This window comes from Ambystoma mexicanum, chromosome 8 (assembly GCF_040938575.1).
Source record: "Ambystoma mexicanum isolate Mex_15411 chromosome 8, UKY_AmexF1_1, whole genome shotgun sequence".
Taxonomy (NCBI): domain Eukaryota; kingdom Metazoa; phylum Chordata; class Amphibia; order Caudata; family Ambystomatidae; genus Ambystoma; species Ambystoma mexicanum.
In genome coordinates, this window is record NC_090929.1 from 68,507,261 (window position 1) to 68,525,521 (window position 18,261).

At 47.2% G+C, this 18,261-nt stretch overlaps 1 protein-coding gene across 2 annotated transcripts in view; it reads right to left on the reverse strand.

The window, feature by feature from the left end:
* MED27 (mediator complex subunit 27) overlaps positions 1-18,261 on the reverse strand; it is a 1,466,317-nt gene that overhangs the window by 410,738 nt on the left and 1,037,318 nt on the right. For both annotated transcript variants that reach the window (XM_069609298.1, XM_069609299.1), the window contains exon 4: positions 2,488-2,581. In XM_069609298.1, coding sequence (XP_069465399.1) covers positions 2,488-2,581 — 94 coding nt within the window. The remainder of the gene's footprint in view (positions 1-2,487; positions 2,582-18,261) is intronic.

The window sequence follows — 18,261 nt, forward strand, 5'->3', positions numbered from 1 at the left end:
TACAAATTTAAACACAATGGACAAAAGGTTAAAGGAGCATCTCTGGTAGAGCCTGGTCCCCCAGCGGTAGCTCCTGCCGACACCCAGGAGCTGGTTTTAGCTCATGCTCACTGAATCTCAATTTTGAACACTGCACTTAATCAACTTTATATTCAATACCTTGTTAATACCACTGTAGCGAGTTTCTTTGGCTGCTTTCTTTTCTTCTCATTTGAACATTTTCTCTCTCTCTGAAATGCTCCACTCCTTACTTTTTAATGTGTGTGATACTTTCCCCTCTTCCCATTGTATTTGTACCCAAATCTTAATGATTTCTCTTTCCGGTTTAAACTTGGCTCTTACTCACATAAGTACAGATCCACTTTGTATTCAATATCTCGTCAATTTCACTGGGATTAGTCTCTCCTGCGCTATAACGATTCCCCAGCAGCCTCCTTTTCTCCTGTTCTCCCCGTAACCTCTGGACCTGCAGGAGAACGTCCCCGGGACCTGCACTCATTCAGGTTCTCTTTGTTCACTCAGTTTCTCCGCCTTCTCAATTCCACCGGCATGCCACTCTCGGTCCTGTCTAGCTCTGCCACCAGATACGGCTGCGGGTAACCGGATGCTTGCTGACACCGCAAAGTTGTGGTTTCGACATTGTTTCACGGGTGCACTACCCACCACCAGGATTTAGATTTCCATCACCTATCCTTCTCACTGCATGCAAATGCTGGGCCTCCAGCATTTTGCTCTCTTTTCCAGGTCACTTCTAAAAGTTGCAGGCTGCGCAGCTCTCTTCGACTTAGGTGTTACGTTGTCAAGGGGCTTGCCCTGCTTACATTTGCTTCTCTCTGCTTCGCCTCGCTGTGTGTTCCATTTTCAGTTTACTTGTCTCAGTTAAATGGAGGTTTCTCCTTAAAGAGACAGATCCTCTTTTGGTTTTGTCTTCAGCCACAGCACTGGACTTCAGTGTTCTGCATATTTGATAGCCAATGGCTTAGGGAGTTCCTCAAAGGAAGAGCAGTACTTGTCCCCAAAGGGGGAGTTTCTCCCAGTGAGGTCCCACTTACCCAGACCCCTATGGAGGGTCTTCCGAAGCAGGCAGACCTCCCTAGCCTCAAATAGGGGAGGCTCCCCCTTGGGGAGAAGGGCCAAATTCCCTCAAATTATCACAATTGCCAATTTTATTTGCAATTATAAACATAATACAATTTTTTGGTTTGCACACATAGGAGGTGCCACCATTTTCGGACCTGGGAGAGATGTTACTGTTTCCTATAGAATTCATTTCCAAGCTCAAGCTGAGTATTTCTACCATGTGGACATCAAACGGGCTATTGGACCTGAGCCACCTGGGACCACTATTTGATGAAGTTCTGTTACCGTTTTTTCCGAGAAGCGGTTTTGTGTACTTTGGTAGAATCCCCCTCCATTCCATGTAACTAATGAACAGTTGTCCTGGGCTCCTTTTCAGTTTCGGGCAGAGGGGATGCAACCTTTGGCTCTCCAGGTGTTTTCGACTCCAACTCCCACCAGCCCTAGCCAGCATTGACAATGGTGAAGGAACATGGGAGTCCTAGTCCAAAACATCTCGAGAGCCTCAGCGTACAGACCTGTGGTCTTGTGTTCAGAGAGTAAATCAGAGCTGTAATCAGGTGTTACTAACACATCTGGAGTTCACCATCTGTCTAACAGCTGTTTTCAAAGGCAGCCTCACACTTAGAGGCCACATTTCTAGTTATATGTTGGCACTTACGGGTCCCAGTAGTGCTATGTGTATGGCCCTCACCAGGCATCCATACAGCATGGGGGCATCATTCATGGCACACAGATGGAGGGAATCCTACCCCCAGGTGGCACTGCTTATCCTTCCACAGTCTGCTCTTGCCTGCCACACTTGGCAGCCAGGCCCAGTATCATCATTCAGTGGGAGTCTTTTAGGGATAATACAGGCAATCCCCAGCACACTAGCCTCCACGCTTCCAGGGTCAGCTTGAGCAGATGTCAAGCCCAGCACACTGCAGCTCCAGCATTAGGGACTTGGTACCTTCAAGCTGCCCTGCAGTAAATGCTATTATATCTGACTTCGGAATTTTGCACTCGTTTCTCCATCTACACCGCCTGATCCACAAGCTTCCAGACTACCACAAGTCCTCATACTTCTACCACTAAGCGTGTACCCTCAACAGCATTCCCCACGGTCTGCATCCCAGCGGCGCGGCACAATACACTAAAACCACTATGATGGTGATTTGGCACAGTACAAAAGCCTTTCAACGTAGTGTAACCATTATTGGTCCGGACAAAATGTCAACTGGTGTATTGAGACAAAAAGCTTTTTGTCTTTATGCCCAAGTGGATAACAATGAAACTTAGCAAGCAACCAGTGGCACTTCCACCTGGGACACGCACTTTGCCATTGTGCCGTGCTTATTGTTGACCACTGTAACAGAGATATGCATCGACTATGAGTTACACGCATGTGCACCAGCTGCTGGGCCTTACCAGAAGAATGGCGGATGTGCCGTTGGGCCTGGTAAGCTGGATCGACATCTCTGGGAACATCCGGTCAATGCGACTGATGACATCGTCAACATACCTAGTTAGGAAATAGAAAACCCTTTCAATTACGGTCTATGCAAAACATGCAACATTGACAGCTTGATCCAAAGAGACTACATGCCATTCGTGCCAAACGCTCACTTTCTGGTTTTCATTGGACTGGACCTGAACCGCATGCTCTGATGGTAGAACGGGCATAAGGCTCCCTCTCAGGTAGGCACACGTAGCCCTTTTCTTCAGGTCGTGGTCACATACAGTGTAAATACATGTTATGGCGAAGACCACCCCAGGCAGGCAGCGCTTCCAGCTGACACTCTTGGAACCCAGTGCTAGGAGCCTTTGCTCAGAAGCATACACTCCATCACTCACTCTGACATCGCAGCTACTGGCAGGGTGGCGCACACACTACACGCCTCCCTTTCTACCAAAACCTTCACAATCCACTGTGAGGAAGGCAGAGAATGACACAATATGAACAGTTTCGAAAACCTTTATTTTTGGTAAAAAGGGATGGAGAAACTCCTATTTGGCCCTAAACCTAAGCTGGGAGCTCGCTCTACCTTCTAAAGAAAAAGGAAACAGTACTGCTCAGTGGCGTCACAAAATCATAATCAGTTAAACTAATAAACCAAGTGCCTGCCCTGACTGTAACACACACATGTGTTTAGGTAAATGCGCTTTCCAAAGGAAAATCAACGTGCAACAGAAATGCCAGAATGCCAAGTGTATGTACAGCTATGTCTCCCCTACCCCACGGTGTATATCTCATGGGTTTTAGGTGGAACACCGGCACTTGGGCACACACTGTCTGGTGAACACTTCGGCAGCTGGTTCTGTCTTTCAACGTCTCTTGGTAATGCAGACAATGTCTCAATAGTTCAGCAATGGCTCCCCTCACTCGGGCTCAAGCCAACAAAGTCTCTTTTCATCACTCACTTTCTCGGGGTTCCCTTCCCCTATGGTTTTGCTAGCACCTTGTCAAGACTTCCCTTGGTCGGGCTTGAGTTTTCCTTTTTACACATCAAAGTTCATAGAACATTTCACCGAGACCTTTGACTGGGCTTTCATCCTTCGCCTGACATCTCGGTTACTCTGTATCCATATCTATTCTTCCCATATATGTTGCTTAATCTTCACTCGTGTTTCGTTTTCATTACGCAAGCCTTCAGCTTTTGACACAATTGTTGCAAGCACTCTACGACACATTCCAGGCTTTCATCCTCTCATTTGACTCAACGGTTGCGAAGGGAGACTTGCTACTTTAGCAGATTTTCAACTGAAGTCAAGACCGTGGCTCACTCAATCTACAGGTGCTCCCACAACTCTGCCGTTCACCCAGGATGGCAGCTGTCAACCTTGTGGCACAGGATATAATAGTCTTTTTCCAACTGGGCCGGCCCTCGTAATCTTCTTGTCCTCTTGGAATTCCCGCGTTCTGGCAAATAAGGGGATTTTGCTTGCAGCCTCTCTCCCCTGGTTCTTTGACCTCTCGCTCTCCTTCGCCTAGTCAGCCACCTCTCTAGACAAGCAGCTCCTTCCTGCCTTTTTCCTCGCTCGATAGGTACAGTTTACACTTCTCCCTCGGCCGGGCCTCGGACCCGTCTTCCACTTTAGTTCAGTATTCACAGTAGGCCTCCCTCAGCCAGGCTCGGACCTGTTTAGGCCTCCCTCAGCCGGGCTTGTGCCTTCCTTCTCAACAGTTCACAGATCTCCCTCAGCCAGGCTCGGACCCGTTCAGGCCTCCCTCAGCCAAGTTCGGGCCTTTAACTCATAGTTTCTCAAAATAAATAGTTTTGGACATCGAGTCCCAGAATGCATCTGTCTCTATTTTGCTCCTTCGCTTGCTCCCCATAACGGTTTAAGAGCACAATGGGAATGTTTACCTGGGGTCAGGGTCCTACCTCCTCCCCCCAATGGCCTGGGCTCCCCAATTTTGCCCAGGGGAGGAGGTCTGATGTGGGTGCCACCAGACAATCCCAGCTTGCCAGGGTTTGGTTTCCTGGAGGCACAGCTTCTACTCCACACTGTAGCCCCCATTGTACACTCAGGCTCAGTGTCTGGGTAGTTCTCCTTCCTCCAGGCCTTCCAGCTTCCTTCCAGCTCCATCGGTCTCTCTCTGGCTTCTCTGCACCCTTCTGCATCCCCAGCTTGCTCAGAGTGTATCTCAGTGCTCCACTTTTTATACTGGTGCGGAGGGGTAATACGATTCAGGTGTAAGCCATTGTCCAGCCCTGCCTGACCTCGTTAATGGGACAAGATGGAGACCGTCCATAGGAACTCATGGTGTATTGGTCCAAAGGGGTAATCTCCATCACTCTCGTCTGCCTCTTCCTCGTCCCAGTGGTTTTGGGAAACAGTATTGGGGAGGAATTATGGGAATTGCAGCTGTCGGGAAGTAATGTATCAAAATCATGGGGGTTAGCAGGGTGATGGGGTGAATATACAAATGTGGTTTTATTTTAGTATACTGGGGTTTGATGGGATTTGATTGACAGAATCCCATAAACACTGAGGGGGTGTTCGGTAGGGGAGTGTCGGAAAGGGGGAAATAATGCATCTCACCCAGGGGCGATCCTCCCATAATCTCCAAGGGTCCCCTTCTCAGGTGATTCTCCCTCGTTTGTCCACCCCCAGGGTTGGGATCCCAGAGCGAGGGCCCTTCCCTGGCCACTTGAGTCAGGGATCCCCTGAAACAGCCTGGGAGAAACGCCTCAGGTTTCTCACACCACACAGGAAAGGGGACAAGACACTACACACCTCCCTTTCTACCAAGCACATTAAAGTCACACACACCAGCACATTATGTTGAGAAACAATATGAACCCAATCCGAAGTCGGAGAATGAGGGCACAGCAGCCACACTGCCACCTTGTAAAAGACCAGGAACAAATAGAACTAAAGAGACAGATGTCCCACCCAAAGACAGGTAAACAGGGACCACAGACATCTGACCCACGCAGACGCAGAAATCTTAGGAGAGGGAAACATACGATAAGGAACACCACTCTCAGACGGGAAGGCACATACAACTCGAAACACCACTCTCTCGGCACGCACACATACAGACCACCCACGCAAGACGAAAGTCAAGTAGTTTTGATTACAACATCTTAGTGACCGGACACCATATCTTATGCATGAATGCACTTTAATGCTGTTATTATAACACACCCTCCATTTTCCATTTCTTTTTTTTACCCACTGTATGAAAACCCCTTGGAGAATCGGGGTACCATTTATATCCACCCAAACAGTACTTATCCCACATCCCTTTTTCAACTTCCATTTGGAAACCGCTTGGAGTACCGGGGCATCACTTACTTCTGCCTCAAACACACTCATAAGACATTTCTGCACCCCTTGCTGTGTGAGACCCCTTTGGAGTACCATTTATTTCCACCCAAATCTAAACTTAACTTGCGTATCTTTTCCACCTGCTGTGTTGTTAAACCATCATGCTAATACCGTGTGATAACGCCTACCACATGTATTGCTTAAAACAACGCTGCCCGAGATTCAATTGAAAATGGAACTACAATTCCCAGGGCAACTGATGTTCACTCGCTTATTTCTAATCTAAATAGGCGCAACAGAGCCGGCGTGACAGAGACTAGCTGATCTGTGGCGGTTCATGATGTACGTGTGTACAGCCACCCTCTCTACATTTTGCGCCGACTGTAATTTGGTAAGTGGCTTTTCCTACACTGGTGTAGGCGATCTTACATAAGTATAACATGTATTTTCATTTGAATGCGGAGATCATATATTCAAGTGAAACACTACTTTCCTGTAGGAACACAGCAAAGGGTAATCTATCTGTGCATACAGAGAATAAAATCCAACTCTCTCATATTGATTGAAATGGCTTAGAATCGAGTGATGGAGCCATTATAGCTCCCTTGCTGCCCCTGGCAATCATTAATGCAATACCTGCCATTAAAAATTCTGCAGCCATTAATGATTTTATATATGCAAGTAAGTTGGATATTTTTTCTATAACCGAATCTTGGTTTACTTCCACCTGCACAACTTATTTTAATTTGCTAGTTCCACAATTTGGTTTAGATTAAATGGATTAATATGGAGTCTCAGAAAGGAGGCGGTGTAGCCATAGTGGCTAAAACCACTTTGCAGCTGCTCAACTTCCATTCTCCTAGCTGGGATTCCATCTCCCAAATACTGGCCTGTACCCGCCACGTCTCTCCTAATGATCCCATGTCAATTAGACCTCAGGGCCGAGGGCCTGGGCGCCTACTTGGATTCCGAGGCACTATGTTTCAGAAAGATGATTATCTTAGGTGATCTTAATATCTGGTGTAATGAATCGGAAGGGACACACTGTAAACATTTAAATGCTATTCAGCAATCCCATGATCTTCATGTATCATCTAACCTCGCGACATGTGTGGGGCCAATGTTTAGATCCCACATTTCATAGACCACCACATTTAACATAGGGGAAGCATACCAGCCAGCTGGTCTGACCACTTTATGGTGTGTTGCACTATGGTTATTAATCATACCTTACTGAAACGGAGTGAAAAAGCTTGCCTAGAGTACCGCCGTCGAAAGAAAGACCTTGACTGCATATCTAGTGATGCGTTGCTGGCCAACCCACTACGACTTGCTCATCCTTATAAACCAAACTGATGACAAAGTTGCAATTTAATTGCAATGTGATTGCTCCTTGTAAACAATTTTTAAAAACCTTATGAGGAACAACCAGTGATATAACAACGAATTGAAGATCCACAAGGGACTATCAAAAAAATTGAAAAAAAGCTTAAAACTCAATCTTTATGCCTTCAAAAAAAGATACATTTGGATGATAAATTAAAAACTATCAACCTCTGTGTATCAATACCAGTCTTCAAACATCTCAAAAAGTGGTCCATATTTTCAAAATGTCTTTCTCTGAAAAAATGGAGTCGATTAGGACGACTATGGATGCTCAACGTGCAAGTCCACATCTTGATGTAACGATTAAGGTAGCATTTTCAGAAAATCAAACGTCACTACCTAAATTTGCTTTCTCACTGGTTAGTCTGGATAATGTAACGAATCTGATAAGCAATTTGAAACTCCCCAATTACACGTATGACCCAGTCCCTGCTCATCTTGTAAAGCAGCACGCATTGGCTCTTAGGTGAGGCTTCAGGCCCCGATTAATGCTTCATTAACCCAGAGATGTGTACCATTAGAACTAAAGAGATCCCACCTCACTCCTCTGCTAAGAAAGCCAACTTTGGATTACACTGTCCAACTACCATCCTATTGCCGGTCTCTTGTGGCCTGCTAAAGTTCTGGGAAAAGTTGTGACTGTTCAACTTCAGAATGTTTGAGAAGAGAACAATATCCTTGACCCTTATCAATCAGGATTTAGGCCAGGCCATGGCACCAAGACAGCATTAACTGCCATCTGGGATGATCTACTCAAGGCTTCCGATGATGGTGATATCAGCATGCTCGTCATGCTGGGCCTATCGGCAGCCTTCGATACAGTAGTTTTCAATGCCCTTATGTCTAGACTGGTATCAGAGGCCCAAATATCTGATGATGCACTAGATTGGTTTACGTCTTTCTTGACAGATCGTGTTCAATGAGTTAAAAGTTGGTCCATATCTGGCTGACTCCTTGGCTGTCACCTGTGGAGTCCCTCGGACTCTTCATTGTTACCTCTGTTATTTAATGTATATATTGACCCACTGCTTGATATATTCTCCCAATTTGATCTTTGCTATCATTCCTACACCGACGATACCCAGATCTACGTCAGGCTAAAAAATCCATTGGAGGCATTGGAGCGAGTTATGTCTTGTGCTGAAAAAATCCAAAATTGGATGCTGGAGAATAAACTCCAGCTAAACCTGCTAAAAACTGAGATGATTGTGTTTGGTGCAAAGGCCAAGGTGGCTAATGCTCTACATTCTGTTCTCTGTCCAACCCCATTCGGGGTTCTGACCAAATACACCCAGAAAGTAAAAGATCTAGGCTGCATTTGCCAGTCCAGTCTGAGCTGTAATCTCCATGTCAATCAGATTGTGAAATCAGTCTCCTTCCAGCTTAAACTCCTAACATCACTATTGCCTATTATCTTGGAGAAAGCTCGACCGACAGTGGTCGGAACGCTCATCAATAACAAGTTAGATTATTGTAATGCCCTTTTGATGGGTTTTTCTAAATATCTGTTCCAGAGACTGCACAGATAGCACAGAATTCCGCGGTCCGGCTACTCTTTGATCTACCCAAGAAAACTGCCATTTCTCCTTTTCGAAGGAGCCTGCATTGGCTTCCGGTGCAGCAAAGGATCCTGTTTAAAATCCTGTATCTGGTCTTTAAATGCATTCATGGCTTGGCCCCAGTCTACTCATCATCTAAGATTACCATCTATTGTCTCTACCGTACATTACGATCTGCGGGACAAGGCTTGTTGGCAGTTCCGTCTTCCAGAACCTCTAAGTGGGGTGATAGATGTTTCTCCCTCACGGGCCCTCGAACCTGGATCTCACTCCCAGATAACCTACGACAAGGCAAATCCGGAGTACATTTAGGAAGCAAATGAAGGCTCATTTCTTCATATGAAATCATAATTTGTTTACCTAGTTCCCCAATTTCTCTGTGATGTGTTTAATTGCCATCTGCATCCAGATGCAGTTTTGCGGGGACCCCCCCTTGGGGTATGTGCTATACAAATGTACAAACGCATTTCAAATATCAGGAGGATAGCTCAGGGGCAACGTAGTCGCCTTGAAATCAAGACGGTGCGGAGCAACACAGTTTTGATCCCCGAGTCCGTGCTTAGAAACCTCTGGGTATTAAGTTCATTATAAATAACCAATTAAAATAAATCATCAATTGATTAGTTGCCCAAAGAACGCCAACAACCAACAGCAATCCCTTTATCCCTACAATCAAACGTGCAACATTTGTCGCAATGAATGATTTGCTAATCCACGTTTTGCAGCCCATGTTCACAAATATACGTGACCCTTGTCACTTCAACAAAACGTGCAAACTTGGTTGCTATTAATGATGTTCTAATCAATATTTTGGTAAACGTTTCTGTATAAATACACATGGCCTTTGTCATTATTAATGATTTTGTGGCTATATCATATTGCATCTTTTGTTGTTAGGCCCGTTGCAACCTTGCAATTGACACTCTTGCAACCTAGTGCTGGGAGCCTTCTCGCAGAAGCATGCACTCCAAGAATCACTCGGAGGCCCATCCAGAAGGGAAGGAAGGACCAGACACTAGTTTCCATAGCCACAAGGAACTGAACATTCCATGGATCACGCACCTGACCATCTTAGGCCCCAAGCGTTCGAATGATGCTATAGAGTGCGCTATGAAAAGCATGCTACACCGTACGCCGAGTTTACAAAGGAGGGAGCACAAGACTAGAACCCACACTTCCTGGCCTCCCTGGAAATCCTTCCTAAAGGTCTATCTTGCCTGCGTTCCCATTGGTGGCCCACTCTTCTTCCCACCTACAGCTGGTCAGAACATGGGCAGGGGGAAAAGAAGCGCAGGATAATATGGGCAGAGGGCGGGAGGGGCTGTTTTCTACGACTGCCTCTCCACCATGACAAAAACTAATGGAGACCCAGAATTCTGCATGACGGTGTGAGGGAGCACCGTCGAAGCTGCTGCTGCTGCTGCGAGACGAAACTGTTGCATGGTGGAATAACACACATGACAACATGCGTGGAAGGTTCAATCACCTCGACCGGTTGAAAGCATCCAAAGGCATCTCTTTACCTCCAGAAAAGTCACTGTCCCCAGCTCAGGAGAAAAATGTCCATTTGTGGTCACAAAATGTTCTTGAAATGTGTTAAGACAATGCACATGCAAAGGAAGGTCCCATAAAACACCATTATAGCATTACAGTTTATGAAATAATGGACATGTTTCACATCTTGACACATTACTTTTCGGACCACAGCTTAAAATGCCCCCGCTTTGATGCACAATAAAAGAGATTACGAATTTAAGGGCCCGCCGTCCTGTGCTGCAGGAGCCGGAAAGTACTCGCATGTCACGAACAGCAAACACCCACAAACCAGCACAGAGTTGCGATCTGCGAACATGCGATGTAAGCGTGGGTGTGCGCGTGCTTTCTTACAATGTGTGGCAGCCATACCAAGGTGTGAGGGGCATTTATTTTATTTGAATTATTGTGTATTTTTTAGGCGCTTCTAAAACAAGAAAAATGTGTTTTAATGCGCCCACAGGGCGACAGTGAGGGAACATGGGATAGAAAAACATTGAATAGACTGGAGGATAAAGACGAACCTACTAGACCTTGTGAGCATTCAGAGCGTGCAAGTGCAAAGAGAGGGGAAGAGGTAGAGGGGGAGGTGGGTCAGTGCTGGAGTGCCCATGCTTGTCAGTGAGCAGCAGGTGTAAGTGCCCAGTGCAGGAAGTGCTAGTGAGCTTTCATCTGTGAAAAATAAGCGGGTAAGTGCAGGCCTACAGTGGAGAAGGCCAGTAAGTACCAGGGCAAGTGCTGTGTGTAGGCAGAGGCTGCATGGGAGGCAGGGCCCCGAAGGACACACAAGGGCCGTGGTCACCAATCACAGCGACTGTGAGATTAGCAGAGGAGGGAAGAAGGGAAGGAGGAAGTGAAAAGGAAAGTCTTGAGGAGCTTCTGGAATTTGAGGAGGCTCGGCTCAAGGCAAAGAGGAAGGGGGAGGCTGTTCCACAAGAGGGATCCAGCTGAGGAAAGAGATTGGCCTCCGGCCCTCTGTTTGGCAAAATGCTTGACACAAAGAGACTTGATACCAGAGGAAAGGTAGAGGACTAGAGGGAGAGTATTTAGTAGAACAAGTTACTTACCTTATCTGGTAACGTTCTTTCGAAGGGATGTTCCTCCGACGTATTCCACATCTATGACAGGTAATGACCAGAGCTGTGCTGCTTCGGAAAATGCTTTGGCGTAGGCGTACTGCGTCGATGACGTTGATACGTTGTCCCTCGGGGGCCGACGTCACCAGATCTTATATATAGGACGCACGGCACCCGTAGTCAGTTCTGTTTTTTCTGCAAACATGTCTGCTCGGAATCTCGGTGCGCTCGGTTCTTCTACTTCGAATTCTATGTCTTCGTCTTCTTCTACCCAGAAGTCGGGCTTTAAAAAGTGTTGGGACTGCGGTTCGAAGATGTCCATCATGGACGCGCACAACGTCTGCCTCTGGTGGCTCAAGGCAAAGAGGAAGGGGGAGGCTGTTCCACAGGAGGGAGCCAGCTGAGGAAAGAGATCGGCCTCCGGCCCTCTGTTTGGCAAAATGCTTGACACACAGAGAGTTGATACCAGAGGAACGTAGAAGACTAGAGGGAGAGTATTTAGTAGAACAAGTTACTTACCTTATCTGGTAACGTTCTTTCGATGGGATGTTCCTCCGACGTATTCCACATCTATGATAGGTAATGACCACAGCTGTGCTGCTTTGAAAAATTATTCGGCGTAGGCATCTGACGTGGATACGTTGTCTCTCGAAGGGCCTCTGTCGAGGGGCGACATCAACAGATGTTATATATAGGACGCACGGCGCCCATAGTCTCAGTTGCAGTTTCTTCCCAGAACGTGTGGCACCAATCTCCTGCCAGTATGACTGCAGAAAGCCTTGCGGAAACATAAGCTGCAATCACATAAGAAATTCTGTAGATGGGCAGGCTGCGAGGGTGCGATGTGGAATACGTCCTCCCGTGGTGGCTGCGCTAGTCCTTTCACAGTTGGACTATTGCAACTCTTTGTATTTGTTGCAACCTACAACGGCTTCAGCGTATGCAGAACCTGGCAGCCAGGTTAGCCACTGGTTCCCCCTAAGGCGCCCACATTTCGCCAGTGCTTCGCCGACTTCATTGGCTTCCGGTGGCCCAGCGAGTCCATTTCAATTCACTGTGTATTGTCCATCTGGCAATCCATGGCCAAGGAGTCGAGTTTCTGCAGTCTAAGTTCTCTCAATACATCCCGGAACGAGACCTTCGCTCCTCCGCCACCAACCTACTTATTGTTCCAAGATTTAACCAGGAAAGACTTGGCAGCAGAGCTTTTTCCATTGCTGCTGCCAAACCTTGGAACAACCTCCCAATGCCACTCCAAACCACTTCTAACCATTTGGGTTTCAGAAGAGCTCTGAAAACCATTCAATTCTAGTCCTCGGCTCTTTTCACTGGTCTCCTTTTAGCTAGCAGTTTCCTCTCTATCGCCATGCCTTTGGGCGACCGTGCGCTTTATAAGTGGAGTTAACATAACATAACGTCAGAGGAACATCCCATCGAAAGAACGTTACCAGATAAGGTAAGTAACCTGTTCTTTGAGGGGATTGTGTCCTCTGACGTATTCCACATCTATGACAGACTCCCAAAGCAGTACCAACGTATGGAGGTGGGAAAAACATTTACAATTTCATCAATTTAGAAAGCCTGATTAAAATGCAGAATAGAGGACAGCCTTACTAAAGGCCAAATCCTGCCCATAGACAGAGTCCAAGGAATAATGTCTAACAAAAGTATGGACAGAGGCCCATGTGGCTGCTTTGCAAATACTGCGAATCGGAACACTCCTCCGTAGGGCAGTGGAGGCAGCCATACCCCTAGTAGAGTGAACCCGTAAGCCTACTGGAGGGTCCTTTCCCGCCAAATGGTAATACTCAGAGATTGTCAAAATGATCCATCTGGACAAGGTCTGCTTGGAAACAGCCTGACCTAAACGCCTTCCAGCATAACCAATAAAGAGCTGATCGTCCACTCTGACCCGGGACATCCGTGAGAGATAGAAACTCAAAGCTCTCCTAGGGTCCAACCTATGGAGCCTCTCCTCTTCCTTACCAGGATGTGGAGGAGGATAGAACGCCGGAAGAATTACCTTCTGGCTCAAATGGAATTCTGACACAACCTTCGGAAGAAAAGAAGGCTGCACCCTAAGGACAACCCTGTCCTTATGGAACCCAGTGAAGGGTGGGTTGGCGGAAAGTGCCTGCAACTCACTCATTCTGCGTGCGGATGTAACCGCAACCAAGAATACAGTTTTAAAAGACAACAGTCGCAACGGACAAGAATGTAAGGGCTCAAACAGAGGTACGATTAGGAACTTTAAAACCAAATTCAAATCCCATCGACTGCACGGTACTTCTCCCGTTTGTTCCATGGCTCCGCTCTCCTGCTCAGTCTTCCGCTCTGGTTTGCTCCTGCAGAACCCGTGCAGGACTCCCTCGGTACTTCACCGGTGTGTTCTCTTCCCTCCGGTCTCTCAGTAGCACCATGATCACTCGTGCTGGTTCGCCTCCATACTTGCTGCCAGACTCGGCGGGGTATGACACAGCTGAGCTTGACGCACTCAATTGTCGTGAGCTTGCCATATTTAATTGTCCTTTGTTACTTTTTATACCTTGTAGCCAGTTTCTCCCATGCGGATTGTAAAAGCTCTTTGTCTCAGTTGATAACTTAATCCTCATGCCTTCTTGGGACCACCTTGTACCAGTACTAGCACAGAGGGTGCAAGGAATTCATCTTAGAGGACTTAGTCCAAATAGTTCTCTCATTCACAAAATCATTTTTTAAAACAATAATATTCAGTTTCTTGATTTGCTGCATGGACGCACTGTGACTAATTACAGGACTGCGTCCCTTCTCCCCAGGAGTAGCCTATGCCTGTGAGGTTAGGGATGTGAACCTGCCATGCAATACCCTTCCTAGGGGTAAGGGCAAGCGGGTCTCACCAGGAGGAACCCCCACCCTGGGTAACAAAGACTCCAGTTCCAATGAGGAACTCCCTGCCAAACCCACTCAACAACCAAAGGTAGTGAAACCTTCTGGAAAATAAAAGAGCTGATCACTATACATTTGTTGCTGCAGTATTCAACCTGAGAAGAAATACCTCACTGGTGCTGCGACGAAGAATATCAAAGTAACATTAACCAATAATAGTCCAACACAAAAGAAGGCCGGCGTTATGCAGGGGAAGCCCCAGCACAGCACTATATGGACTGGAGGAGGAGACTCCAAAGAGAGAAAAGCCTGGGAAGCTCAAAGCAAGCGAGGAGGAGGGGGAGGAGGAGGAGGCATGGCTTCCTATGCGGGGAGGAAGCTTATGAACTGTGGTGTCAGAGTTTCACTGGAAGGAATAGAGCTTTGGAAAGCTGAACGAGCCAGTGCAGGTCTCTGAGGAGAATTGTTCAGACTTGCTGAGCGAAGAGAACATATTGGGAAACAGGTCCCAAATTTTGAAGCCACAGACTGAATAGCAATGCAGAGGGTATCCAGGAATCAGTGATAGATAATTAAGGTGGTCGTCCTGACCCACCCTGAAGAATCCAAGAGGAGAGCTACCAACCCAGTGATGCTGCTCCAACACCAAAGTGGTCATGGGTAGAGCGGGAGACCCGGGGAGGGTAAGGAGAATAACGAATGCTATACTCTACTCGTCACAGTATTGTTACAGAAAATTGAGAATCATCACTGGGTCCATTATACTCGTCCAAGTGAGACAAGAAGAGTAAGAATCATTACTGGGTTCCAGTAGATAGCCAAGTGATCGGAAGATGGAGAATTCTGATGGAAACAAGATTACCCATGCTATTCAGGGCACTACTTGGATAGTAGACAAAGAGCGTTTTCAAGTGCAGGTACGAAACACAAACTGAAAGAGCCTCATGAAAGAGGAAACCCTTTAAGATGGATCTGGAAAAGCAAAGAGAAGAAAGACCTAGAGGACAGGAAAAGCCCACTAAGTGAAATAAACCAACTGATGCAAGTGATAGCCAAGGACTATCGAAAGATTCAATATTAAAAGAGAATCACGCCGAAAGCGGAGGAAGCACCCAGGAGAAGGAAGCCATTATCCCAAATGTTATTTGTTTAGTATTCGTGCTAGGGTCAGAATAGATTCATGTTGATGGAAGACTGATTATTCCTTATGGACTTCACAAATGACTGACGAGCAGTCTAGTCTAGTTTCCTTTTGTCAGGTAGGGAAACCCATAGTTTAGGGAGAGAGAGAAGCAATTTCTTAACATTTAAATACATTCACGGAAGCATGGAAACACCTAGCCTGTCTCCTCCTCCTTCAGACCCGCCACAACACCCAGACCATAGACAGACAAGCCATAATCTAGCAAGGAGGGAAAATACCTGGCTTACTTATGGAACACAGCATCTAAAAGTCCACGTTCAAAAAGACCCTTGATTTTAATGGGACAAACATTGAGGTTTCCACTGTCACAGGACAGAGGACGCATTCGGCCGAGATAACTGGAACTAACTTTCTGTAGAAGTAGCTTCTTGTGACTTTTTGCCGACCTCTGCATGTGGCAGAGCCAGGGAACTGTAAGGCACCAGAAGGAAAGGTTCAGCGCTATCCATCAGTGATTACCTGCAGAAGCCTTCTTGGCATCGCCCCATATCTGCTCGAAGGCTCGACGAGGGCCAGGAACCTGCTTCTGCTCCCTTCAGCAGAAAGTGTTTGTCATGCTGGTCAGAATAGAGGTCATTGCTAACCGTATGCTAATCAAAAAATAAGGAGTTTCTTCATGGCCGATGCGCAATCAATACACTTCATAGCCTTGGACAACAGATGCAAATGAGACTGCAGAGGAAAATGGAGAAGAAAAAGACCTTTGCTGATGGATTCTGCTGTTGCAGACTAGCATGGTAAGGAGGATACTTTTGAGGGGGGAATGCAGTGCAGCTGGAGACTTGAAGATACAGAGTAACAGAATGCATTGTTGCGGGAAGGGACTCTGAAGATATGTGCAATGGAGAACCACACACAACACAATCCGGTAAGGACAAACAATAATACTGTGCATTACCAAAATAAAGCACACATGCATCCTTGAATCCACGGCGAGGGGGTCTGAAGGGACTACGGAGGACACCCCAGCTCAACAGTGGCAGTGCCAGTTCTGCAGATCAGGATCACCCCACTTCTTCCTGGCTCAGATCTTCCAGAAGAGGGCAACCAAGGGTTGAACCCAAATGCTCCCAACCGCAGCATGGGAGATGGGTGATCCTCTAATGTGACGTTATTAACCTCTCCATTCACTGCAAATTTCACCCAAACTATGGGGTTACACAAGATTCACACTGCAGGGCATGAAATTAAGATTGGATAAGCAGGAGCTAAAAGCAGCTCCCGGGTATCCCTCATTAACCAGTGACCAGGAGCCACTACTGAGGAGCTAGTACACAGTGTTCCACAAATCTAACTGCCACATAAAATTGAAACAGATCATTTTGTCTATTATTAATGACCCCTTATGGCTTAAATGTTGTCTGTATGTGTCCTGAAATGTATTTATAGATTGTTCCAAACATACAGATAAGTGTTTGTTCGGCATGAGTTGGCCTGAGGAGCCAAAAGTGGCTCCTGGTAGCTGTTGGTGTCAAGGTAACCAGGCTCTTCTAGGCTACAAGCAGGAGCTAAATAGCTCCCCTCAATTTCAAACCCTGGACTGTTTCGAGCGAAACTTCCAATTTAGGTGAACCTACTTTGATCTCCTCCTGAACCTCCTTGATGTGTGTAATGCATAGAAGCCTGAGACTGGACAGCTGCACACAGAGTACCCTATCACTGCCATGAAACATTGACTTGCCAATAATCGTCTCATTAACCAGACCAAAAAGAACAAACACTCAATGAAGATAGGGGACATCAAAGAATCTAATGCAATCCACATTTCTGTACATGCGTTTGGCAAGTGCCTTTGCACAGGAAATGGGTAAACAGTTACAAAGAAGAGGACATGGGAGAATTGCCAGGAGTAAACGCCATTTGTGGATACACAGCACTTTTGAACAGTTGCACAACACACTAACTTGAGGGGGCTGGGGCCTGCCCTTGTCCCTGCTTGTGCTCACCCTGGTGAAGGATGTCTGCGGCTCGGGCACACATGAGGACTAGGCTATACATGCCCGCGACTCAGACACACATGAGGACTAGGCTATACATGCCAGCGGCTCGGGCCCACATGAGGACTAGGCTATACATGCCCTCGGCTCAGCCACACACGAGGACTAGGCTATACATGCCCGTGGCTCGGGCACACACGAGGACTAGGCTATACATGCCAGCGGCTCTGTCCCACATGTGGGCTAGGCTATACATGCCAGCAGCTCGGCCTCACATGAGGATTAGGCTATACATGCCCACGGCTTGAGCACACACGTGTACTAGACTATACATGCCAGCAGCTCTGGCACATATGAGGACTAGGCTATACATGCCAGCGGCTCGGCCCCACCTGAGGACTAGGCTATACATGCCCGCGGCTCGGGCACACACAAGGACTAGGCTATACATGCCCGCAGCTCAGGCACACACGAGGACTAGGCTATACATGCCCGCGGCTCGGGCACACACAAGGACTAGGCTATACATGCCCGCAGCTCAGGCACACACAAGGACTAGGCTATGCATGCCAGTGGCTCTGGGCCACATGAGGACTAGGCTATACATGCCAGCGGCTCGGCCCCACATGAGGATTAGTCTATACATGCCCACGGCTTGGGCACACGTGTACTAGACTATACATGGCAGCAGGTCTGGCACATACAAGGACTAGGCTATACATGCCTGCGACTCAGCCCCACCTGAGGACGAGGCTATACATGCCCACGGCTTGGGCTCACATGAGGACCAGGCTATATATGCCCGTGGCTCGGGCACACATGAGGACTAGGCTATACGTGCCCGCGGCTTGGCACACAAAAAG